The following is a 26,943-nucleotide window of genomic DNA, read 5'->3' as shown; positions in this document are numbered from 1 at the left end:
GTTTACAAAGTAAGTCCAGGACAGAGAAACACTGTCTCGAAAAACAAACAAAACAAAAGAAAGAAAAGAAATGGTAGCACACAAGGGAGAAAAGAGGTCAGAGAACACAATAAACGCAAATGTAACATTGGAAAACTTGATCTGATTCAGAAAAAAAAAAAAAAAGTAATGTAGCAAATGTATCTTTAAAAAACGGCACAGATGTAGCCCTGAGCTTGGTGTGCACACTCAGGCAGGAGGATCAGATCAAGGCAGTCATCAGCTGCACAGTGTAAGGCAGCCAGGCTAGAGACCCTGTCTCAAATCACCAAAAGCTACAGAGAGCTTTAACAGACACCTTCACCTAGTCAGGGATGACTAGAGATGGCGACGGACGGACGGAAATGAACAAGTATCCTCGTCATAAAACTTACCTGGTGCTATGGTGAGGAGAATGCAACACTCTGGGTGGATATAAGGGAGGCGATGCATGCAAACCATGAAGGGTGCTGACATCCTCTTGGATTCTAAAGATGCCACTGAATGACCTCATTATACCGGTGGAAGTAAGCAGAATGTAAGCACAAAACAGCACAAACAAACAAACAAACAAACAAAAAACCTAAGGCAATCACAGGGCCAGACCCGCAGTCTTCTCTTCCAAAGCAAGTCTGTATCCAAATATCTCTTAGACAAAAGACAGCTGAGTGGGTGGCAGCATTCAGTATTGATGAGTACTCCCTATTCACCCTCCACGCACAGGGGCGCTAGGTTGGGTCCCTTGTACTCTATGGAAAATATTCCCGAAAGAGAGCAAAGGAAACTGGTAACAGGAAACAAGAAGAGCTGTCTCAATAATGACTTTTTAAAATTAAATTTAGAAATCATTTGCATTCATGAGAAATAAATTACCGTCCATTTTCAGTAGGAAGTGCACAAAGCTCAGCAGAGTTGCAGCTAAGCAGGAGGTGCTGGGTTCAATCTCTTGTAGCTGACAGTGGCTTGTCTTGGAATTCTGAGAGCTGGAAAGCTGCCAGCATGAAAAGTCTGAGCCCACGATCCGAAACAGGCATCTCAGGCCCCAGGAATTCCTAAGATAAGGCTTGGCATCCTGAACCAGTAAGAGAGAGGACTGGGAAAAGGGGCAATGCTAGAAGAGGGTTAAGTGTCAAACCCTCTAGATTATCAGCAGGGCAGGAATTTCTTTACGATTGGGAACTTTAAAAACCACAGTCTGGAGCCAGCAAAGTCAGCAGGTGTTAAGCTGCTCCTGCAGACCTGGATTCTATTCCCTGTACCCCATGGTGGGTCACAAATGTCTGAAACCTCCAGTTCCCAGGTATCCAATGCCCTCTTCGGGAGCCTGCACGCATACACATAAAAAATAATAATAAATCTTAGGGGGAAAATACTGTCTGGCAACAAACTGGTACAGAAACCATTTATTCTCTGGACCCACTTGGTAGACCAGGCTGGCCTCACAGTGATCTGCCTGGCTCTCGTCAGTGAATGCTGGGATTGAAGGAGTACACCACCATGCCTAGCTACAGCAGTGTTTTTAACTCTAGACCAGCATCCTTTTCTGCAGAATTGAATCCTGAAATTGTTTGCCTTCACAGGTCTCTTGAATTTGTTGTTACAGAGGGAGGGTAATTTCTTACATTTAAGGTTTTTGTTTGTTAAATGCCACTTGCAGTTCTAAACAAAATGCAGGTAATCAAGTTTCCTTTCCTAGCCATTGCTTTTTCTTTGAGCTGTGACCTCACTATGCTGCTCAAGCCCCTGAACTTCAGGGCTCAACAGACCCTCCTGGCTGAGCCTCCCAGGTGTCTGGGATTGTAGATGTGTGCATCCTTGTCTACAGACAGATTTTTTTTCTAAATACAGAGTAATAAAGAAAAGATGGCCCACCCTTCTGCCTTCTCTGCTGCCATGGCACCCCTGAAAAGCTTGTGGCAAAGAGGGGGGTAAAATTTAAAAAATTTTTAAAAAAGGAAAAAAAAAAAAAAAAAAAAAAAAAGAAAAAGAAAGAAAAGAAAAAAGAAAAAGAAAAGAAGAGCAAGCAGGGTTTGAAGTTCACCCTTGCATGCACTCATCCTGTAGATGGAACCATGGGTGTGCCAATTTTGAGCAATTCCTCCAGGGGAGAAAGAAGGTGAATGGTAAAGCTGGGAGTCTTGGCGGAGAGGTTGTGACCACTGAACGGAGCAAGAGCAAGATCACTGTCACTTCTGAGGTGCCTTTCTCCAAAAGGTATTTGAAATATCTCACCAAGAAACATGTGAAGAAGAACAGTCTTCGAGACTGGTTGTGTGTTGTCACCCACAGCAAAGAGTGTTATGAATTGAGTTACGTGCAGATCAACCAGAATGAGGAGGAGGAGGACGAAGGGTAAGACACACTGGTCTGGAATATTGTGTATTAATTCATAAATAAAATTTAGGAACAAAAGAAATGAACAGTAAATCCAGCCCAAAGCTAGCTAGCACAGCCACATATATGTGATATGTATGTATATTTTTTCCAAGGGAAGAATACGAAAGCAAATTGATTGTATCTAAAGCATAGGCTCTATATGCATTTCTCCCCACCCCACCCCCCGCTCTCTCTCTCTGATGGACAAATCTATAATCTTGAGAAATTAGCTCACCTGCCTCTCAGCTCATTAAAAGATTGGGCAAGAGATAAAATAAAAGAGCAAATCAATATTAGTCAAAGGATACAATGTTAAGTTTGACCTGTGTATTTTTAAAGCATCATTATTATAATATATACAGGGCTCTGCCTACACGGGACACCTGCAGGCTAAAAGAGGGTATCAAATCACATTATAGATGTTTGTGAGCATGTGAACATGTGGTTGCTGGGTATTGAACTCAGGGCCTATGGAGGAGCAGTCAGAGCTCTTAACCTCTGAGCCATCTCTCCAGCCCCAATGTATATTCTTGGTGTGACAAAATAACTAATCAAAGTTGCATAAGGAAGCTACTGTCTACTTTGATCTACAGTTTGAGGGATACCGTCCATCACAGAGAGGAAGCCAAGGAGGCAGAAGTGCTGAGGCAACAGGTCACTGAATCCAGTTACAGTTAAGAAGCAGACAGATGAGTAAATAGCTTTTGCCTTTTCACTCAGCTTGGGATAGTCTAGACACCGGCCAACTCATAATCCACATCAACTACTACAATATGTGCCTATATAGTAGCGGAAGCCTGACCAAAACAGGGCAGACTTTGGTTACAAAATAAAATGCTTTAAAGAGCACAAGAAGCCTGCACAGATAACTTTAAGGAGCAGGTTGCAGCAAAGCAAGGATGGCTTCGCATAAGAAAACACATGGTACATTCATGACATCAGCAAACTAAAATGCGCACGTGCACGCACAGCAAATTCATTCCATTCACCCAAGCCTAGAAACCTGACTTCTCTCCATTTCTCTTACCCCCACACATAGCTAAACCAAGCTTAGCGCCATGTCCCACATGATAGGCAGTAACTGCTCCAACCCACTAGTGTTTGTCCCATCCCCCCCCAGATGCCTTGTCTGTGCAGTCACAACAGCTTCCTGACCTACCTCCCTGGCCTTTCTTGGGCTCCTTGCAGTTGGTCCCATAGAGCATCCAACAGAACCTTATAGAATTTATGCCAGCATATCATTGTTTATGGCTTGCCATGTCATGCCACTGAAGTTCAAGGGTCTCAGTACAGCTATCGATAAGGTCCTAAATGTGTTCATTTAACTCTAAACCCACTAATCATGCTTTTCCCATCTCCACACACTGGCCCATACAGGCTGTGAACTCACAGATCCACTTGTGTCTGCCACCCATGTGTTGGGATTAAAGGTATAAAGGTATGTGCTACCATACTCCAACAGAAAATATTTTTTCCTTCTTTTTAAAGAAGTATTTATTATAATACAATATTCCACCTTTATGTATGCCTGCCTCACAGAAGAGGGCACCAGATTTCATTATAGATGGTTATAAGCCACAATGTGGTTGCTGGGAATCGAACTCAGGGCCTCTGGAAGAGCAGCCAGTGCTCTTAATCTGAGCCATCTCTCCAGCCCCTAGAAAAGATTTCTTAGACAAAGAAAATCAAGGAAAATAAGAAAGAAAGAAAGTAAAGAAAAGGAAAGGAAAGGAAAGAAAAACAGTGGTCCACATCTTTAATCTTAGCATACAAGAAACAGAGGCAAGCTGATCTGAGTTCAAGGCCAGCCTGGTCTACATAGTGAGTTCCAGGACAGCCTGGTTGGGCAACAGAGTAAGCCTCTCCTAAAAAGAAAAACAGAAATGTGAACAAATGACAAAGATGTCATATAAAAGTCTGCAATTCACCATGGTAGCACACTTAATCCCAGCACTAGGATGCAAAGGGAAACACATCTCTGACTTCAGGGCCAGCCTGGTCTACGTAGCTCAAGTTCTAGGCTAGCCAGGACTGCTTTTAGGCCATAACTTATTTTACATATCCATTTTAATCTGCATTTATGCAGAGAAATGTGGAATAATGGTCCTCCATGATGTGCAGTGCTTAGTGCTCAGTCCTAGGAGAGTTGTCAAGGGAGTTCTGGTCAACCTGTTCTTCAACAGACATACACAGAGCCTTTGCCACAAACCACAACTAAGTGGATGAGATGTGATTCTGTGTGCCGGGTGTCAGCTGGTTTACATGGTGACTGAAGACAGACAAATCGTATTTCAAAGAGGCTGTGGACGACAAAACAGCTTGTCACGACTCTCCTTTCGTATATCAACCCTCAGATAGTCTTTTGAATGCCCTCTATGGTGCCCAACCTTCCCTCTGTAAGTGAGAAATGGATTTTGGAATAGACAAAAGAAACTAACTGAATGTGTCACAAGTGAGGCTGAGGATTATTCAAATCCCAAGTGGTTTTCCCTTAAGAAGAAAGCCACCAACAGACCTCACGTGTGTTGCTATGTCTCCATGACTGGCCAAGCTCCTTGATTTCTATACACTAGATCACCTATAGAATCATTTTTCCACAAACAGCACCCCTAATCTTTTTTATTTTTTTCCTTATTTTATGGACTGTAGAGCTGGTTCAGTGGCTAAAAGCACTTGCTCCTCTTCCTGGCAGCTACGCTCACACGTACTCACAGGCAAAAAAAAAAAAAAAAAAAGCCAACATAAAAGTAAAATAAATAAATTTAAAAAAGAAACTTAAAAAACTAAAATGTGTGTGTGTGTATTCTTTTGTGTGCAATGTCCATGGAGGCCACAAGAGGGCAGTGGATCCCCTGAAGCTGAAACTGAAGGCAGTTGTGAGCTGCTCCACACTGCTACTGGGAACTGAACACTTGGTTTTTCTAAAGAACAGTAAGTGCTCTTAATGGCTGATGCACTGCTCCAACCCCATGAATGAATCTTTATACTGTTCATCCTGGACAAGTCTTCTGTAAATCTCCAAACACATGACTCTCTAGTTCCTTAAAAAAAAAAAAAATCATAAAGGGCTGAACTAAAGTCTAAAGAAAACACACACACACACCCTCGAGGCCTGGAGAAATGACTCTGTGATTAGCATCCACAAGCAGCAAGCATGAGGACCAGAGTTGAGATCTCCAGAGCCCACAAAGGTGGGCATGGCAACTCACCAGTCATCCCAACCCTTGGAGGCCAGACAGGGAACCTACAGAGTTGATGAGTTAGTCAAGGCGCATCACCAAGCTCTGGTTCAAGACCATGTGAGTAACGTGGAGAGCAACTGAAGCAGCCTGTCATCAACCCAAACACAGTGCAAAACCCACAGTTACTTATAAAAATATCAAGTGTCATCACACACATCAAACCACAGCTTACATTATCTTTGTAGACAATTAAGTTTGCTTTAAAAGAAAGCACTTGTTGATTCTTCTCAGACAAATTTTCAATCAACTTGCCTGAACAAATTCAATATCTGATATTTTGTGCTCAGTAACACTTTAGGCATCTTTTTAGACATCTTAAATTTAAGTCAGTCAAAAACTGTCCTCCAAGATGATTCACCGAATTCATTTTCCTTACAGATTGCTTTCATCTTGTATAAAGTTTATTAATTTCCTACCCCACCATTAGTCACTTCTTTTTGTCCACATAAAAGAATCCCATGATACAATACATGGGAAACCTATTGGCTGCCTGGGAAATAATTGGGAATTAGTCAAGCCTTATTTGGTTTCCACAGCAGCATTAGAAAACGTCTTACTTTAGCTAGGTCTGTTGTGTTTTACTTAGAGACACACCCCAGGCCCAGATATAGCCACACTGCAAGACAGGAAGCCAGGATAATATTAGGACTCTCAGGCCCAGCAGGCAAAGGACCTTGCTGACATGCTGTAGCCTACACTTGATTCCCAGGACCAACCTGGTAGGAAAGAACCAAGTCTCACATTGTGATCTCCATAGTACACCATGACATATGCGCACACGCGCACGCGCGCACACACACACACAAAACCACTCCCCCCCATCTCTCCTTCTCCCTCCCTTCCTCCTTCTCTCTTCCTCTAAAATGAAATGCAAAATATTAGGGGATAGAGTAATGGCTCAGAACTTAAAAGCACTTCCTCCTCTTCCAGAGGACCTGAGATAGGTTCCAGGTACCCACGTCTGGTGGCTCACAACCACATGTAACTCTAGTTCTTCTGGTCTCCATGGGCAACTGTACAGACAGACAGACACACACTGTCTCTCCTATCTCTCTCTCCCCCCCTCCCTTTCTCTCTCTCCCCCCTCTCTCTCCCTCCCCCCCCCCCGTGCACAAACAGAATAATCTTTTTTCTAAAGGACTCTTTATCTTTATAAAGGAACAATTATGTCAACTCATTCTTCAAACACTTGAAGAAACTCTTGAGTCTCTAATGTTCATTCGGAGATAAACAAGCTATTTTATGCCACTGACGGATAGGTATGCATCTTAGAGGACAACAGCACCTCAGATACAACAGAATAAGCACAACCACGGAGGAAACGTCCCCCATCCTGGACTCCACACAGCTTCCTATAGCACTCAACAGATTTCATTTTGCAGAGGCAGGCAGATTTCTGTGAGTTCCAGGCCAACGTGGGCTACATAATGAGACGCAAAGATTTTATCAGGAGCTGTGAACCGGTAGCTTCAGAAGCTATCACAGTGGTTCAAGGCCAGCCTGGGCAACAGAACAAGACATAGTCTCTTTAAAGAAAAGATTTCATTAGTTCAAAAACACAATTCAGTAAGCCTTTCAAGTATCACCTTTAACAAACACAGGAAGCTTATCAAAAGTGTAAACAACTTCTTGCTATTATATATCCAAAATAGATAGCCAGGGAGAAAAATCAATCTTCCCATAGATTTGTTACTCTTCGAAAACACTATGGATGTGCACAGACAATAAAGACTGAATGGGGGCTGGGGGTGAAGCAACAAAGCCTTGGGTTGGATCCCTAAAACACACAGGCCAGGTAGGGGGCACAAACCTGTAATCCCAGCACTTGGAGAGGGAGGCAGAGAAGCAGAAGTTCAAGGTCATCACAGCAAGCTTTCAAACCACACGAATCCCAGGCTGGAGAATGTGAAGTGGGTACAGAGAGTCCCACTCCTAACCAAGAAGCTATTTGCAATTGATAGGTAGTAGAGGAGGAAAAAAAAAAAAAAAACATTTTCTTCAATGGAACGGAACTTGGCCTATGAACCACACTCCAGGGCAGTGTGAACGGGCAGGAATCGGCCAACATGATATGGACTCTCTGTTCTGTTTTGTGTGTTTGGAAGTTTTGGGGGGAAAGACCAAAGGTTGTAGAGGTGAGGGGCTCTGGGAGAAACTGAGAGAGGGGAAAGGCTATGACCAAAGTACATTGGGTGAAATTTGCTTAGGATTAAAAACAAAGAAGCGCAAGGTCTTCTTCCTTGGCTCCCTAGCATGCTCTAGGCAGCATGGAGTGCTGTAGGGGCAGGAAACTTGCTGACCACTGACCACGAAGAACCGATGGGAAAGTGTTAGATTGGAAGTTTCTTTTCTTTTTCTTTTCTTTTTTTTTTTTTTTTTAAAGTCAGTGGTTCTCAACTTGTGGGTGGCGACCCTTTTGGGGTTGCATATCAGATACCCTGCATATCAGATGTTTACACTATGATTCGTAACAGCAGTGAAATTAGTTATGAAGTAGCAATGAAATAACTTTCTGGTTGGAGTCACCACAACATGGGGAGCTAACTGTATTACAGGGCTGCAGTGTCAGGAGGCTGGAGAGCCACCACTGTTCACCTGATGGTCTTCATAAAAAAACAGTAAACAGCTTTACTGAACAGTAGGTGGGAAGGGGAACAAGGCTAAAGAAGTGCAGGTGAGGTGGGCTGGAGAGATGGCTCAGTGGTTAAGAGCACCGCCTGCTCTTCCAAAGGACAAGGGTTCAATGCTCAGCAACCACATGACAGCCACCAACTGTCTCTAACTCCAAGATCTAACACCCTAACACCAACACACATACATTTAAAAATGAAATAAAATATTTTTTAAAATAAAAGCATAGGTGAGGGGGAAAAAGAGGGAGGTGTGAATGGCAGCGGCACTGTCTTCACTCCACTCCCACCCCACTTCCTGACAACAATGAGACCAGAGGCCCCCGTAAGTGCTTAGCTACTGCAAAGCTATGGGATACATACTGTAAGAGTGAAGTTCATTTTGCCACTGATATGTACAATATTTTCAAAATATCAGAGCCCTTTGTGGCCCATGCTCAACATAGTTCAGGACTCAGGAGGCTGCTACTTTCAGGGCTTGGAGATGCCAATCACCAGCTACCTTCCCTGCAGAGAATGTCATGTTGATGTTAGTGATCCTTCAACTGCTTTTAAGGATGGCGGATTCTCATACACAGTCCATGAGCTCTCCAAACACCTCCTTTAGCATTCAGACCCCTCTACTTTTGAAACAGAACTCCCTATGTAGCGCCCAGGATAGCTAGGTCCTGCCTCTACCTCCAAGGGTGCTCTGATTACAAACAGCTATGGAGTTCTAAAAGGACTCTTAAGGGCTGGCATGGACTTTGGGCTCAATAACCAGATTTTCCTCTGGGTTTTGGAAAAATGCTCAAAGGGAAAAATGGTGGCCAGAGGCAGAAAAAGGGCTGGCTCCAAGCCAAGTAGGACCTCGGATAACATCTGCCTCCTGGACCTTCCACCTTCCTAGGGGTTGTTTAAAGAGCACCCAGCCCCACAAAGGAGCTTCTAGATCGACATCAGTAGCTCTCAACCTTCCTAATACCGCTCCTCATGTTGTGGTGACCCCCAACCATAAAATGATTTCATTGCTAAGTCATAACTGTAATCCTGCTACTGTTATGAATCGTACTGTAAACATCCAATACGCAGGATGCCTGATACGCAGCCCCAAGGGTGATCACAACCCACAGGTGATGAACCACTAATCTAGATGAACCAGTCCCACTTCTAGATGAAGCATCCAGTGACTGTGCGAGCGGTAGCTCCAGCTACAGGACAGGAGAGACTTTAGCTCATCACCAGGAAGTGGTGAAGATGAAGGCCACCCAGCAGGCACAAAGGACAGAGCTGCTAGACCCTGAAGCCCTGAAGAGCAGAGCTAATAACCACCAAGGCAGGGAAGGTAGCCATCGTGCACAAGTAAGCTCAGGCCATATTCAGATGTGACTTCCCATGTCTGAGTGGAGGGTGGCAGTCACAATGCCCAGAAAGGATGAGCATTTCCACTCCACCTTTCCTTCCCACCCACCACCCAGAGCAAGAGCTGGGAACACAGTGGGGCAGTTCATCCAGTCATTTGCTGTGGTCTTATTAGAGAGTGCACCCAGGGCTACCTGGCCCACCTTCAGGACATTATCCTTGTTTGACTCAATGTTTAACAGAAAAGAGAGAGTCCTGCCCCACTACAGCTTCCCAGCTCACCCGCACCCCTCCACTGCTGCAGAATTAGCCTTATGAGCCCCCAAGAGAGGCTCCCAGGGTTTCAGCTTCCTCTCTTCAGTGAAATTGTGACTATGAAAAACTTGCATTTTAGAGCAACCCCTGCCCAGCTCAATACTGGCACTGTGCGCTCTTCTTTCCTAGGGCCATCGGTATTACAATGGGAAGAGTACTTCCTGGGGGCCCCTACATCTATCCAGTTCCGCAGGCTCGGTCTTAATAATTGGTCTTCTCCTACTAACATGAGCACAAACATCTCGGCAAAGTCTCATTTTTGGGACCATTAAAATGGTCCAGTAAGTAAAGGCGCTTGCCACACAGCCTGGCAGACCTGGGTTTGAACGACTGTCAAAGTCGAAGTGGTGGAGAAGAAACCCGTATCAATCTATTACTGAAGGGGTGAACAGACTCCAGCAAGATGTTCTCTGACCTCTGAACCGACACTATGGCGCACACACAACCAAGCACACACATCATGAATACTTAATAAAAAAAAAGTGCAGCTGGGAAGTTGTGACACACACCTTTAATTCCAACAGACAGGAGGCAGAAGCAGGTGGATCTCTGAGCTTGATCTCCAGAGTATAGCCAGCCTGGTCTACAGAGTGAGTTCCAAGACAGCCAAGGCTACACAGAGAAAACCTGCCTCAAAAAGCAAAACAAAACAAAGAGGGGAAAAAAAAAAAAAGGAGAGGAAATGCATTCCATAGAATTTCAGAATTAATTCTATGTAACTACTCTAAACCTGAAGCTATTTAGGAATGTCTCCTGAGGAGCTGGCAGGTATGTATCCATGCATTTAATCAAAATCTGCCGAAAGGTATCTATGGGTAGAGCCTAGCGACTTAATATTGAAGATCTTAGTAGGGTAGACAGGTCAACTGTATTCTGAAAATATCAGATTATCCCAAAACCAAACAATTCATAGAACGCTAACCAGCATCACAGCTAGGCTTGGCGGCAACGTAACCCCACAAAGCCAGGCACTTGGGAAGTACAGACAGGGACTGGCGGGTCAATTACAAGCTTGAGGTCAACATGGACTGCATGTGACCCTGTCTGAAAACAAGTAAAACCACGCTCCACCATAAACAGCATGATGAAATCCCAGAAGGCTTCGTGTGTTCATCAGCCCCTGTGCAGCGAATGCGGACTGTATACGCTACCCACCTGACAGCCATCTGGGCTGTAAAACTATCACAGTTCCCACAGGGCTCAGTTAAGTAACTCTTATTTTACCTAATGGCCCAGAGACTAAGAATTAAGACATGCCAAACAGATGATATAAAGTACTCCCTTTAAGTGAAACCGTACAACTACAAATAACACTCTTAGAGGGTATATAAGCGAGTACACAGTCATAAAACTCATTAGAGAATATTGTTTAATCTCTTACTATGCCTAATTTATAAATCAAAACAACAGGTATGTATACATATATTACAGCTTTCCATTTCAGCAACACAATGCCTGAGATGATCACTTGCAGTTTTATTTCAGCTAACGGTTTTGGAGAATGTTGGCCCACAACTGACTTGCTTCACACTGTGGCAGGGAGCATGTGCTGGAAGCCAACTGTTCACCTCATGGCAAAGAGGACACAAGTTCTCAATGTTCCTGTGAGAGACATGCCCCACAGTGACCTAAAGACCTCCCATTAGGCCCCACTTCTGACACTTTGACACCTCCCAATAGCACCTAGGGAGACACTGTATAGCCAAACAGCATGAATAGGAAAAACCACAATAGACAGAGGGATCAAAACTATCTACCATGACAGGTTCAAACTATAGATGCTACTGGTATTCCCTTCATTTTATTATATTCTGAGGAAAAACACAACAAATTGTATGCTAATGAACACAGCTCAAACAAACACACGGGGGGGGGGGGGGAAGAAGAGGAGGGAGGGAAGGAGGGATGGAGGGGGAAGGGAGGGAGGGAGAAAGGGAGGGAGAGAGCAAGAGATCATGGGCTCCACAGAGCCACTAACACGGCTCATCTTCCTGGAACATTTAAAAAATGTCTCATAGCAACCCCCAACTGCCGCCCAGGTCTATGGAGCACACAGTCTCATCAGAGTTCTGCAGTAACATAACAAGTAAACAGGTCGGGATAGCTGAAGCCATTCAACCCCCAACTCCATCTCAGTCTCTCAGCAATGTCTGCCCATTCTGCTGCTGTTAGAACAAATGACTTGGGGAGGAAACCGTAGAACACACAGCATGAAAATGTCCTTACATTATCACTCACACTGCAAAGCTTTGGGAAAGTCCTTCTAGACAGTTTGTTCCAACATGTATGTATCTTTGCATAAACACACTCACACTTCACGCTCTCCAGGGTTCATGACCTACAAGACTATTATCCAAGACCCCAAAGGTCCTACCACTTTTAGCTAATTTCACAAGCTAACCTTAACGTCATGTACCTGCCATGACAGATAAGCACTTTCTGTTTTTTTTTTAGATCATGCTACCAAAGCCAATGAAGTCCACGTAACACCGGGACTAATATCAACCTAAGCAGTCCCCACAGAGTCCCAGACATGAGATATGTCACAATTTTTTACAGATAAAGAATGGAGGAGGGGTGTCCCCTAGTTCTCTCAGGTGCTAAATAGCTGAACTCTTGAGATCAGTCACATGGTAAATTAGGAAATGCCCCCATGTGCATCTACTTGATAACTCTTAACAGCAAATTACTAACAAAAAAAAGAAAAAAAAGAAAAAAAAAGTACATTTAAACTAAGCAATGTCCACAGCCTGCAATCAACAATGCTGGGTCCTACCAAACCAAAGGTGGGAAAGGATCATCTTCTTAGAAACTGAGTGCAGGAGACTCTACTGCAGATGGAAATCATACACAAACTGAGGCCCTCTGCTGAGACTGGGGCTGACTGCAGCTCCTTGACACCTGTGTTAGAAGAAAGCCTCTCTTCCTACACATGTCACTTTCACAAATGAAAACGTTAAAACCCTTTTAAAGAGTTTCAAAACTTTGTATGTGTGCCTAAGTGTATGTATGTGTACTACAAAGGCCAGAAAAGGGCATCAGATGGCCTGGAACTGGAGTTAGAGGCAGTTGTGAGCCACCTGATGTTGGTGCCGGCACCTGAACCCAGTTCCTCTGCAAAAGCAGTAAGTGCCCTTAGCTGCTGAGCCATTTTTTCAGCCCCATATGCCATTTTAATAATAACAATGATTCAATGTCTTTCTAGGAGAAATCTTTCCTCCCCTCAAACGTGTGCAAAAATCAGGTTCTAGTTTACTTGTAAGATTTGTCCCAAACCAGACACTTAAGTTTTAGTGAGAATTTTTAAAGATTGGTTTCTTTAAAAACACAGAAATATTATAAGAACATGTTTTCGTTTTCATTCCAGATGTGGGGATAAGGGACTATGATTTGCCCCGTGCTCAAGCAGAGGTGTGACTCTGCCAGCTGCAGATACTTTCTTCAATTCTGTGACATTTGGAATTCTGGGGACTTTTCAGAGGGTATATAAATGCTGGAGCCACATGGGTGGGTTGTTGATTGGTTGTTAGTTGCTGCTGGTCACGGTTTGTTAAGTGGTCACACACAACAAAGGAACCAGAAGAAATTAGATTTAACTTGCCCCGCGGAGCGCAACGCCACTAGTCAGCAGGAAGTGGTAGCTAATACAGCACTGCCCATTTGCCGACCCCTGATTTCATTCCGGGGTCTCTTCCCTTTCCTGTCTATAGTTTGTCTCTCAGAATCTAGTGTTAGGGGGTTGAAAGGGAAGAAGGAAAGTTGTTACCCAATAGCAAGCACCAGCTACACATAAAACATTACTATCACATATAAACGATGATTTCAAACTTCAATCACTAGTAATATCAGTAACTATTGACTGTCTACTATAGTCACGTCCCCAGACACCATTCTAAGGTATGAACACATGTGTATCCAACCGTTCATACGAAAATGCATACAACACACCTCGCACAAAGCAGTGTGCAAGAAGGTGAAAAGTGGCAACTACAGTGTGAAGCAGGATGACCCCACACTTTGAAAAGACGTGCTGGTGAGATGTGGCTTTTCCTACAGACTGGAAAACCATCTTCACCAACCCGGTATCTGACACAGGGCTAATATCCAAAATATATAAGGAACTCAAGAAATTAAACACGACCAAACCAAAATATCTAATTAAGAAATGGGGCACAGAGCTAAACATAGAATTCTCAACAGAGGAACATCAAATGGCTAAAGAAATACTCAATGTCCCTAGTTATTAGGGAAATGCAAATCAAAACGACTCTGAGATTCCATCTTACACCTATCAGAATGGCTAGGATCAAAAACTAAAGTGACAGCACATGCTGGCGAGGATGTGGAGAAAGGGGAACACTCCTCCATTGCTGGTGGAAGTGCAAACTTGTATAACCACTTTGGAAAACAATCTGGCACTTTCTCAGAAAATTGGAAACAGTGCTACCACAAGACCCAGCTATAGCACTCCTAGGTATATACCCGAAGACGCGTCATCATATGTACAACAAGAACATATGCTCAACTATGTTCATAGCAGCTCTATTCGTAATAGCATGAATCTAAAACAACCTAGATGTCCCCTGAACCCAAGAATGGAGAAAGAAACTGTGGTACATTTACACAACGGAACATTACTCGGCTATTAAAAACAAGGAAATCTTGAAATCTAAAGGCAAATGGATGTAACTAGAAAAGATCCTGAATGAGGTAACCCTGACCCAGAAAGACATGCATGGTATATATCTATACTCACTTATAAATGGATATTATTAGCCCAATATAGATGTCCTGAGAGACTCCACCCAGCAGGAGATGGGGCAGATGCTAGGACTTAGAACCAGGGCTCAGGGAGGAGCACTAAGTGTTGTATGGAAGAGCTGGGGGGCAGGGGGCAGGGGGGGGGGGGGGGGGGGGGGGGGGGGGGGGGGGGGTGGGAGGGTGGGTGGCAGACGGAAGGGCCTGGAGGGGTTGGGAACCACACAGGGAGACCCATTAAGGCCGAGAAGGCCTGCACAAACTGTTGCATCAACCGAGGACAATGCATGCAAAGAACCTAGACTCCCTGTTCTAGCCAATGGCCAGCTCACTCTTCACAGCGGGGGTGGGGGTGGGGGTGGGGAGAAGCAGGGACTGCAGCTGACAGGAACGCTAGTGCCTGCAATTTGATCACTTGCCCTTGCCAGGGAGGCACAGCAGGCACACAGAGGAAGGGGACGCAGGCTATCAGGATGAGACCTGATAGGCTGGGGTCAGCCAATGGGGTAAGAAGACCCTCCTGTGACAGGTCTAAGGGAGGGAATAGGACAGGAGAGGAAGGGAGGATAGAAAAAGGAAGATATGAGCAAGGGGATAATAATCTGGATGTAATGTGAAAAAAATTATAATAAATTTAAAAAGTAAATAAAAAAGATGTGGCATTTTTGTTCTTTGTTTCAAGGTCAGTGAAATAAGGACCTCACCTATGCTAGGCAGGCTGAAGATAGACACTGGGGCTGACAAGCTGAGGGCAAGCCAGACTCGGCTAAAGAAAAAAAGAGAAGATAATGCTCATACAAGCAATACCTGCAGTTCCATAAACAGTTGCCATGGTATCAGTTTACACGTTATTTGTACTTCAATACCATGAGGTAAATGCCGTGTTGGCTCTAACCCTTCACCCTTCAAGTTCCCAATCAAATGGGACTTCTTCAGATGCAGGGGCTGCAGCAACTGGGAGTTCTGAGGACCCCCAAACAAAATTAGAACATCTTTAATAAGATGTAATTCTTCAGGCTTTATTGGGCTTGCGGGAAGCAAAGAAAATCTCAGGCACACCTCCAGTTCCAATCTCGGAGAGTAAACCATAAAAACAGATCAACACCCACGGCAGCTAATACTGAGCCAAAGTGACAGGATCGAAGACCAACAAGAAGACACCCTCTGAGTCTGTCTATGAGGGACTTTCAAGTTTAGTTGAAGAGGGAAGACCCTACATGTTGCTGCACTATTCCTTGGGCTGTAGTTATAGATGAACAATCTCCCCTGCCCCCGCCCCTTAGGTTTTTCCAAAACAGAGTTTCTCTGTGTAACAGCCCCAGCTGTACTAGACCAGGCTGGACTAGACCAGGCTGGACTTGAACTCACAGAGATCCACCTGATTCTGCCTCCCGGTGCTGGGATTAAAGGCAGAAAATCTTAATTCTGGGCACAGGTGAAGAAAATGAGTATAAAAATTTTCAATGAATCTTAATTTAAAGGTTACGGGGGGGGGGGGGGGGGGGGAGAGGAGATGCAATGGAGAGACCTCTTCCAGAGGTCCTGAGTTCAATTCCCAGCAACCACATGGTGGCTCACAACCATCTATAATGTGATCTGATGCTGTCTTCTGGCCTGCAGGTATACAAACAGATCATTCATGCATCAAATAAATAAACATTTTAAAATACATTTGAAAAATTACCTGGTACACATATAATTTTTACCATTTATTAAAGATGATAACAAATTTAGCTCAATTTTTTAACTTAAAGACACCTTGGTTGGATAATTGAGTCTGCAAAACACAGCATCCTCAGTGTTTTTCAGAGCTAAATGATCATTTTGATCATCTGTCAATCTGAGCACACCACCTCACCTCCATGCATAGCGTAAAATGACAGGAGAATGTCCAGAGCTATTTCAGAAAGTGCTGAAGTTATGTCCCAATCCCAAGCAAAATCTAATATGTATTATGAAACTCAAGACAACTTAAAAAAAAAAAACAAAAATAATTTTAAAATCAAATATTCTAACATATAATACATATATGCTAAAGAATGAGAATAGAAAAAAACTCTTAACTCTTTCTTTTCCATAATTAAGCCATTGTATTTCTTAAAGAACAGACACTGCTGGCATCATGTGTGGTAAGAGCACTCACTGCAAAGCGCAACTGCTAAATATTCAGAACGGGCTGTAGCTACAGTGAACACAGGGCAACACAGGTGTGCACTGCCAGGGACGTCCTGAGTTCAGTATGCACTGGCTTTTGATTCTTGCCCATTCAGAAGCCTTTTCCTGTTGCCAGACTTTTCACCACACTCTACATGTACTTAGTTGACCCACTGAACTGGACTTACCAAATTAAACTCGGTAGGAATGAACTGGAAACAAGGGGCAAGGAGATACAAGGTTATCTCACTAAAAGAAAACAGCAACAAAGGTAGCTTTAAAAAAGAAACAACATTAAGGAGATGGAAAGAGAGGCTGAGCAATCGAAACACTAGGAGACTGGACAGATGCCTTCACGGAATTCCAGGACAGCAGAAGCAGGGTGTGCTGGTGCACATGCCCACTGAGGAGGTGAGGACAAGAGGATGCCAGTCTGAAGAGACAGGGCTGCACAGCAAGACTCAATATCCAAAGTGGAGGAATGGATACGGATATAGAGAAGAAACAGTAGCTGAAAACAGGTTGACCTGATAAGATACAAATCCACAAAAGCAGTGTAACATATACCAAGTGTATTTGTAATAAAAGTGTCATACAAAATACAATGTAGTTAAAACTGCAGAACACCTAAGCTAAAAAAAAAAAAAAAAGACCTCTCAGGCAACTACCATATTTTTAAGACTATAGTACGCACCTGATCATAAGATGCACCCAGTTTTTAAAGCAGTAAAACAAGAAAAAACAAGAAAAACAGCAATCAGACCATAAGACACACCCTAATCACCCAACACATTTTTGGGGCAGGGAGTGCATCTTATGGTCCAAAAAATATGGTGGACAAGCTTCTCAAGAATGATGAGAAAGCAGATGGGATCATATCTTGGAAATGCTGCAAGAAAACAATTTAAAAATAAAGAGAAAAGGAACCAATGAGCTGGTTTTCTCCTAAATCACCACTACCACCCCCATCCCCTGCCCAGGACTCAGGAGCCATAACATGGCCAAAGAGAGGGTGAGAAAGAAAATTTTAAGCGGTTTAAGAAGACCAGAATGAACTTGTGTCCTCTGGCCATGACAGGGCAGATGCACTCACCTCACAGCAGATGTTCTTTCCTGCACAAGACCTATACAAGAACATGCCAATCAACCTTCTAGCATGGAGTACGCAGAGTTATGGACAAGTGATGATTTGAGCAGGTGGGAGAGTCCATTTTCTTTAAGGTTGTGACCCCTGATATATTCCAGTGGGTGTTCCTACACACAAACACACACACACACACAGCAGAAATTGAACTAAATAGGTTATTTAAAATAAAGCAACAGAGAAATGGGTAAGAAAGTAGGGGGTTAGGGGGAGGAACTGGGGAGGTAAATGTGTTATTAAAGAATTGATAAAATAGTAGACTAAAATGTATGCAGCTGTTAGCTGAGAATAATCTGCTATAACTATGGCATGCTTTTTGTAAAACCTATGGTAACTACATTGCAAAACATACAAAATTAGTATTAAGAACACACATGCCCTAGTTTATTTTTATTGCTCTGATAAACACCATCACCAAAAGCAACTTGGAGACCCAGAGGCCCTTGAACAGTGGAACTGACCTAACAGCGTCCTCCTTGAGGACTAGCCTTTATGATACAAGAAGTGCCTTACACAGGAGGGAAGCAACTATGAACCACAACATTGCAGGATAACTCTTTGGGCAGTAGTGCATGCATTCCTTGCTGGTAACCAACAGTCTTCTAGTTGGACTTAAAACCCAGTCAACAAGAGGAAAACTCCTGCCTGGTATTGGAAACCTAGCCAACTACCCTAGGGCTAGTCAAGTCATCGATGTTGGCGGAGACTCTACAACCACCGCTTTCCTAACCAACCAACATAATCATGAACTACATCCCAAGTATTTGCCCTTATACTCGAAGATTAAGTGTCCTCGTCCCTCATCAAGGAGAGGTCTCTCTGCAACAGCAGGAGACACTGCAGGAAACTACAACCAACTACAGTGCAGAGGTGTGGAGCCCAGTCCCAACTGATACACCTACAAAATAATTGAGGAACTTAAGGCTTGGTAATCACTGCAGAATTGGGCCGGGGTGAGGATGTGGTGGGAGCCAGACCATCAGGGAGTTTGCTCTGTGTCTGTGCCTCCTAGAAATGTCAGAAGCCACACCCATCAAGTCTCATCAACATGAGCTGAACAGGGACCACAACAGACAAGCTAAGTAGACAGGGGAAACTCACCAGGCGTCAGTCCTACACAGAAAACTATAGGCAGCTAAGGAATGCTGAGAGGAAAAAAATAGCCTTCCCCAGGTGTCTTAGTGAGGGTTTCTATTGCCACAATAAAAACAACATGACCAAAAAGCAAGTTGGGGAGGAAGGGTTTTATTTAGCTTACATTTCCAGACCATACTCCATCACTGAAGGGTGTCAGAACAGGAACTCAAGCAGGGCTGGACCCTGGAGGCAGGAGCTGATGCAGAGGCCAAGGAGGGGTGCTGCCAATGCTTACCATGCCTTCTCAGTCTGGTTCCTTACAGAACCCAGGACCATCAGCCCAGGCTTGGCACCATCCGTAATGGGCTGGGGCCTCCCAACTGATCACTAATTGGGAAAATGCCTTATAGCTGGATCTTATGGAGGCATTTCCCCACCTGAGGCTCCTTCCTCTCTGATAACTCTAGCTTATGTCAAGTTGACACACAAAACCAGCCCGTACAACAGGGAGGAGCACAACTGGTTATCTAGTAACAATGTTAGCCCCGAAAACATACATAAAAGTAACAGTATACAGACTAAGCAGGTTGTAATTTTGTGTTTAGGAATATATATATATATATATATATATATATATATATATACACACATCAATTATAAAAAAGGAGGCCATGAATTTGAAAGAGAGGAGGGGGATATGGGAGGGTTTAAAGGAAGGAAAGGGAAGGGGTAAATGATAAATTATATTACCTCAGAAATTAAGAGACTATTAAAAGCACTGTACATAATTTTTAAAAAGTTTAAAGGAGAAAGGGTTTATTTCCTCCTACAGCACCCGGAGGCAGGAGCTGGAGCAGAGCCCATGGAAGAACACTGCTTACTGGCTGGCTCCCTAAAGCTTACTCAAGTTGCTTTCCTACCTCCCAGGACCACCAGCCCAGAGGAAGCAGTGCTCCTGCATCAGTCATTACCAAGAAAATGCCTTGCACACCTCCCATAGACAATCTGATGGAGGCATTTTCCCAACAGAGGTTCCCCTTCCCAGGGGAGGGAAAAAAAAAAAAAAAAAAAAAAACCTAGCTTCCAGCTTGTGTCAAGCAGACCAAAAACTAAACAGGACAATATGAGATATCAGAGTAGAAACAAATGAAATAGAAACTGAGGGATAGGGTGGAGAGATTTATTGATTTATTTCTTTAAAATCGCTATCAACAAACCTTTAGATCAACAGAAAGGAAAAAAAAAAAAAAACTCTTTAAAGAAAAACAGAGCAGAAATGCAAGGCTCATGAGACTTACGAAAGAGATAACCTAAAAGACAACAAATTAGAAGGTCCATACACAAGACTGAATGAAATAAGGAAATAGATAATTGATGGGCACAGTGGCTCATGCCCGTAATCCCAGCACTCGAGGAGGCAGAACATGTGAATGTCTCTGAGTCTGAGGCCAGGAGAGTCTAGGACTGCCAAGGCTACACAGAGCGATAAAAGCCCCCACACTTTTCCTCTAAAATCTGGAACAAGACTCTCATCACGTCTATTCAACATACTGAATGTCCTAGACAGAAGAAAAGAAACAAAACGGCAGACTAAAAAATCAGCTGTCCCTGTTTGCATACAATATCATTCCACATACAGAAAACCCCAAAATTCTACCCAAAACCTTTTGTATACAAAAGTTATATATATATAAATCAGCAATGTCTCTATACACTTAACAGATAAGTATCTGAAAAACCACGTACAACATCATATTTGCAATAGTTGTAGTAAAATTATGTGGAAAACTTAGGAATTAATTTAGCCTTATCAGGGCAGGGGTTGTAGTTCACTGTAGACTATCACGCACAAGACTATCTATCATGGATCCCAGCACTACACACACACACAGAAGTAGGTGACTGTAAAATATTGATGAAGACACAAAAAGATGTAAAGCTATACCATGTTCATGGATTAGAATCAATAATCTGGTTCAATGTCTATAATATTATTAACAGTGATCTAAAGATACATGGGACTTCCATCAAAATGCCAATGACATTCTTCCTTACAAAATCAAGGTAAGTTCTAAAATGTATACACAAAAATAAAAGGTTCCCAAACACCCAACGCAATTTTGAGTGAAAACAAAGTTATCATGACTAGAAGTGCACAGTCTGGCATAAAAACAGAACCACAGACCAATCAAACACAATGGAAAGCCTAGAAACAAATTCAAACATTTGTAGACAAATTATGTCTTAACAATCGTGCCAACAAAAGAGCCGTGACCAAAGGATGGTTTAGTATGGTGTGGAGAAAACGGGTGGTCACGGTGGAGAAGGGAATCCGACCCTTCCTTTTTTTTTTTTTTTTTTTTTGGATTTAAAAGCTTTATTTTTTTTTTAAGATATTCAATTGTTATGTATACAGATTTCATTATAGATGGTTGTGAGCCAATGTGTGGTTGCTGGGAATTGAACTCATGACCTTTGGAAGAGTAGTCAGTGCTCTTACCCTCTGAGCCATCTCTCCAGCCCCTCCTTTTTTTTAATATACAAAATTCCAACTTTCATGGACAAAAGTCTTGGACCTATGACTCTGAACCAAGAAACTACTGGAAGAAATCAAAAGGGGAAGGGCAAGGACAGTTCTCGGCCACGACTGACTGAAAAGCGAATTGACAAAGAGGACTGCACAAAATCAACAAAGCAGGCAGTCTACAGAATGGAAGACAACACTTGAAAACTTACATCTGCTCATGAAATAGGCTAAAGCTCATGAAAGGCACAGGAGTGGCTAACAGACATTAAAAATATTCAACATCAACAGTGAGAAAAAATGACCAGCCAAATGACTAAGTGGGTAAATACACTGCCACACGCGCATGGTAACATGGATCCGAGCCCTGGAAGAGAATCAACGCCGCAGTCTCAAAGTTGTTCTCTGACCGACACACATACACACATACACACACACACACACATCAACTCCTAAAAATGACCCAGTACCTTCTGTTTGAATGACTTTATGAAAACCACTGATACGGGTGCAGGGAAAAGGCAACCCACTCTACGATGGTGGAAAAATGTACTAATACAAGCATTATAGTAAAGCTGTACACAAGGTCCTCAAAAAATGAGAATGAGATCTTCCAGATGATGCAGCCAGTACGCTGAAAAGGCGCCTCTGCTCCTTGTTTACTGCGGCACTGCTCACAGCAGCCCAGACCCGGAGTGAGCTCAAGCTCATGGAAGGAAGAAAGAGAATGGTATACGTACACAGTATGTATCCCACCAACGGAAACAAGTTCTCGTCACTTGTGACACTGACAAAAATGAAGTCATTACGCTGAAACAAGCCAAGGACAGACAGACGGGCACACAGACAGACCATGAACTTACTTGTGGTTAGCCACAGAGGAGATCAAAGTAGAATACAGGTTAGTTGAAGAACGGGCTGGGGAAAGCTGGTACAGCAGAACAGAAGGAATATGCTCAAGAGTCCACCGTGCAGCAATGGTGAGTGTGGAATGAGTGTAACCGAGTTACCGAAAATGTGCAATGTGTACTGTTCTCATCACAAGAATAACTCTGTGTGTGTCAACTAGCCACATTTAAGGGACTGCACACATACTTCAACATAATAGGTTGTGCATGATAAATACATGCAACTATATAACAATTTTTAAAACTTTAAAACAAAAGATGTTTGGTCTTTCACGCTCCATCAACCGTGGGCTCTGGGCCAGCAAGATGGCGCATTGGAAGGCAAGCCTTAGTTCAATGTTGGGAACTTTCAGCTTGAAGGAACGACTTCAAAGTTGTTCTCTAACTTCTGCGCATGCACCATAAGCTGCGACTGCACACGGGCAGTGATGTGTGCATGCCACATACACACAAACATGTGTTCACTCAGCCTTAGCTGCTAGGGATACAGGGACTGTAAGTCCAATCTAGCCTTCAGCTAACAAGCTCTGGCTTCTGGAAGACTGATGTTCCATTCTGTCCTACTCCTATTGTGGATTGTTCCCTTGGTTTTCATTCGCAAAACATAGTTCCAATTGTCACTTAGTCATACTAAGGCTCTAGTACTATATACAAGGTTCCTGGCGAAGCGTTAAGAGACGTAAGTGAGCAAACTACAGCTCAGCGAACGCTTAAGACAACTAACTACAGTTCTTGAAGCTCTCAAGCCCACCTTCCTATCTGAGCAGGTACATAAGGGCAAGATTTTCCAGTACTCTAGATCTGTAGAGCCTCAGGCCAAACACAGAACATTTTAACTTAGGGACAACCAGAAAAGACATGACAAAACAATTATCTCTTGACCCAGCCTCTGAAGCACATGGTGTTCTGCCCAGCCAGGCAGACCACAGAGTTCATCTATAGTTGGATATCACTCCTCATGCACAAATAAACCTCTGGGTGCAAACTGTATCTTTTTAGACAAAAGCAGGACTGGAGACTTTAGGTCAGCTCTAGAACTGGGCTGAGTACACCCCTTTCTACACTTGCTATAGGCGTGCGTTTAATGTATTTTCTCGAATACGCCTCACAGCTCTACAAGGGAAGCACTGAACCCATCCCCACAGAGGTGGAAACCGCTTTCAAGGCTAATTTACTCAAAATGATAGCTGGAAGCCAGGCACAAGCAATTTGACTGTAGGTCCAGACTCTTGGCCATGGTGCAAAAACTTTCACCACGTAGGTGACACTGACCAAGAGGCTTCTCCTGCAGACCCCTCAAACTGGCCCTTTTTGTTTGTTTGAGACACAGGCTCACTACGCATTCCAGACTGTTCTGGAGTTCCTGATCCTCCTGCCTCAGCCCCCCCGAGTTCTGAGACTACATTCGTGCTACCTCAACATCAACTTTTTTTTTGTTTATTGGCTTTTTCGCGACAAGGTTTTTTTCATGGAGCCTTAACGGTCTTGGAACTAGCTGTGAAAACCAGGCTGGCCTCGAACTCATAGAGTGCTGGGATTAATGGTATGTGCCACCACCCCTTGCTTCAACATCAACTTTTAATTGTAATACAGTAACAATGTTTCCACCAAATAAAGGAGTTAGCAGCAAGCCTAAAAGATACTTACCAGGACACACCTATATTACTTTCATCACTCCAATCATATCTGTAACCTTTTCCCTGGTAACAAACTAAGGAAATACCCAGACTCAAAACTTCATTGAGTAAGTGCCCCATTCCTTTGCAGTGTACTCATCTGTTCCCCAAGAGATGCTTCTAGAGGGCACTGCACATCACACACCTCCATCTCTCCATATCACAGGCATTCTAAAAATGTTTTAAGTGACTTCTGTCAGAAAACCGGTGAGTAGAAAACAGGAAGCTATGAAATAAACACAGAAAGAAACCACTAACTCATAACACAATGATCAGTGTGTCCTTTAGCCATGAAGTATACAATTTACGTATAATGTGCACCTCTCACCCAAATACCAATGGGGCTGACAGTTGGACACCCCGCCCCAAACCAAAAAAAAAACAAAAAAACAAAAACAAAAAACTTCAACAGTGAATACCAAGAATAAGCAACGCAAGAATCATCTAATGTTTAAAGTAAATCCCCACCTTGTTCACAGTCAGCAATTTCTGGACTTTCCATGACTTGGTCACTAAGACAGCATGCCTACATCCTAGCCTCGGCCGTGCTGGTTCCCACTAAGACACACGGTCATTCCTGGAAACAAAGCGTCTTGGGAACGGGGAGTTTTCTCTTTCTATCCCCCCAGTGACCTAAGAGAACATCTTGAACGCACTAGGGCACTGCAAATGGGTAAAATGGTTGGAAGGGGGAAGACAATTTTCAGTGATAGGAACCGCATACTAAAGCACAAATCAAGGGCACCCAACAACCCTCCCCTTAGTCTACAGAAGGTATCCTCTTCCTAAGGACTTTTTTTTTTAAACAAAACAGAACAAAAAGTTGCTACAAGCCTCTCCTTGTTGTCAATGAAGCTTCAGCCCATGCCAAAAGCATCAATACACAGAGAAGGAGGCACACCTTGGAAGGATCTCATAAGGCTGCAGTTACAGATGCTTATTTCAATCCCTCAACATCCAGGTCCCTAAAGGCATCATCATAAAGGAGTCTGGGTAGAATCCGCAAAGTTTTAAGTCTCTTAAAAAGAGGAATTTATAAGTTTGTGAAACCAGAGAGGCACTTACTCCAAAGATACAGGCTTTACCCTTCTGTACTCCCAGGAAGTCTACTTTGAAATACGTCAAGAAATTACGCGGACACATTCAGAATGCGCCCAAGATCCAGACCGATAACTCTCAAACTTTAAGTTAAAGCAAGCAGACCCAGCACCCATAACTCATCTTCTCGACTCTAAGAACCTTTCCCTACTCGCAAGACTGCGAAGACAGCGCATCGGCGTTTAAGTTCAATTTCCTGGCTCCGGCCACAATGCTAACCTAATTAAAGCATGTGGTCAACGTTCAGCATTGTCGGTGCGATATTTTGCATCCCTCTGGCTAGTACCCGAGTGGAGACAGCCGCACGGGCCCCCCGTGAGGCGACACCCTGTCCACCAGGCTCTAGCAAACCGGCAGGAAAAGCACCCCCATGCCGCCCACGGACCCTGCCTCACTCGGGCACCGGTTCCCCTCGCCAGCAGCACTTTGGGTTGAGTCTGAGCAAGTCGCTCGTGTCAGCGCCACTTCCCCCCCGGCCCGGCAACTCCAGCTCCCCCGCCCGCCGGCCGGCCGCTGCTCGCTCCGGGGGCTGGCGCACGCTTCCCGTCCAGCAAACCCGGCACCGAGGCCCGCGGGCCGGGGGCGCCGCCGGGGGGAGGGGAGTACCTCGTACAGCTCCTCGGAGGCCATGGTGGGCGGCGCAGGGGCGCGGCGGGGTCGGGGCGCGGCACCCGGCGGCAGACACTTTGTTCCAGTTGGGTCCCTGCGTGGCCTGCGCTTCCTGCTCCGCGGCCGGCGCCGGGCGCAGTGCACCGACCAGCCACTCGCTCCGGGCGGCCGGTGCGGGCCGGCGGCAGCGGGGTTGTGCGCAGGAGCAGCTGCGCAACGCGCCCTGGGCGCCCGCGCTCAGTGCCCGGCGGGCCGGCTGAGGCTCAGGCGCGGGCTCATCGCGCCCGCCAGGGGCCGGACGGGCTAGGGCGGGGGCGGCGGCGGTGCGGGCGGTGCGGCGGGATCCGCGGCTCCCGGTCTCCGGTGTAGTGCAAAAAGCTTCCTACTTGCGACCGAAAAACCTGCCCCGGCTACTGAGCATGCCCAGTGCTGCCGCCCGGCCCGGCGGAGCAATGCTCCCGCGCTCCGGGTTTTCGGGCCGCCCTCACGGGAGGGGCGGGAGGCGGCGGGGCGGGGCGGCCGAGAAGAGCAAGGACTCCGTTCCGGGCCCGGGCGCGGGCGGCGGGGCTGCAGATAGCAAGCCGGCAGGAAGGGGAGGAGTCGGGCGGGGTGGGCGGGGCCGCCGGTGGCGGTGGGCGGAGTCTGTGGCTGTGGGCGGGGCTCCGAGTTGCCCAAGTCCCGCTCCCCCGGGTCGGCATGGCCACGGCACCGCCCACTGGCTCTGCCTGGACGTGGGCGCTGGTTGCCCGGCAGAGGGCGGGACCGGGCGACACACGAGGGTCGTGGAGGAAGATGACTATGCCCGCTGGGGCAGGTAACCCGACCCGAAGTTGAGCAAGGGACCTGGCGGGCCAGTGGGCTAGGGTCTGGAGTCGCGACCCGACGGCAGCGACTGTTCTGTTAGCGTCTGGAAGCGGGAAAGCGCCGAGGGTGCCTCCGTGCGCCCGCAGCAGGCGCCCGCCGGGGACAGCGCCAGCCAGCTTTGGGGCCAGCGGCGTGGCCAGGTGGAGTCTCCCGCCCTGCCACGTGCCCGCCGCCCCCGCGGCCGCAACCAAGACCCGGAGCCAGGATTG

The 26,943-nt window shown here is 45.1% G+C and overlaps 1 protein-coding gene and 1 pseudogene across 2 annotated transcripts in view; one reads left to right on the top strand and one right to left on the bottom strand.

Moving 5' to 3' along the window:
- Cdyl (chromodomain Y like) overlaps window positions 1-26,106 on the bottom strand; it is a 140,438-nt gene extending 114,332 nt beyond the window's left edge. Inside the window, exon 1 of one of the 2 annotated variants that reach the window (XM_051170029.1) lies at window positions 25,868-26,106. Coding sequence is in view for 1 of the 2 variants with exons in the window: in XM_051170020.1 (XP_051025977.1) it covers window positions 25,868-25,891 (24 nt within the window). In the remaining variant the exon portion in view is untranslated. The remainder of the gene's footprint in view (window positions 1-25,867) is intronic. The other variant, XM_051170020.1, reaches the window with a different exon arrangement.
- Window positions 1,912-25,355, top strand: LOC127186881 (60S ribosomal protein L22-like; annotated as a pseudogene).
- Window positions 26,107-26,943: the final 837 nt, after the last annotated feature.

The sequence above is a fragment of the Acomys russatus genome, chromosome 3 (assembly GCF_903995435.1).
Source record: "Acomys russatus chromosome 3, mAcoRus1.1, whole genome shotgun sequence".
Lineage (NCBI taxonomy): Eukaryota > Metazoa > Chordata > Mammalia > Rodentia > Muridae > Acomys > Acomys russatus.
The sequence above is the reverse complement of the archived record's forward strand: the minus strand, read 5'-3'. Positions and strand labels throughout refer to the sequence as shown.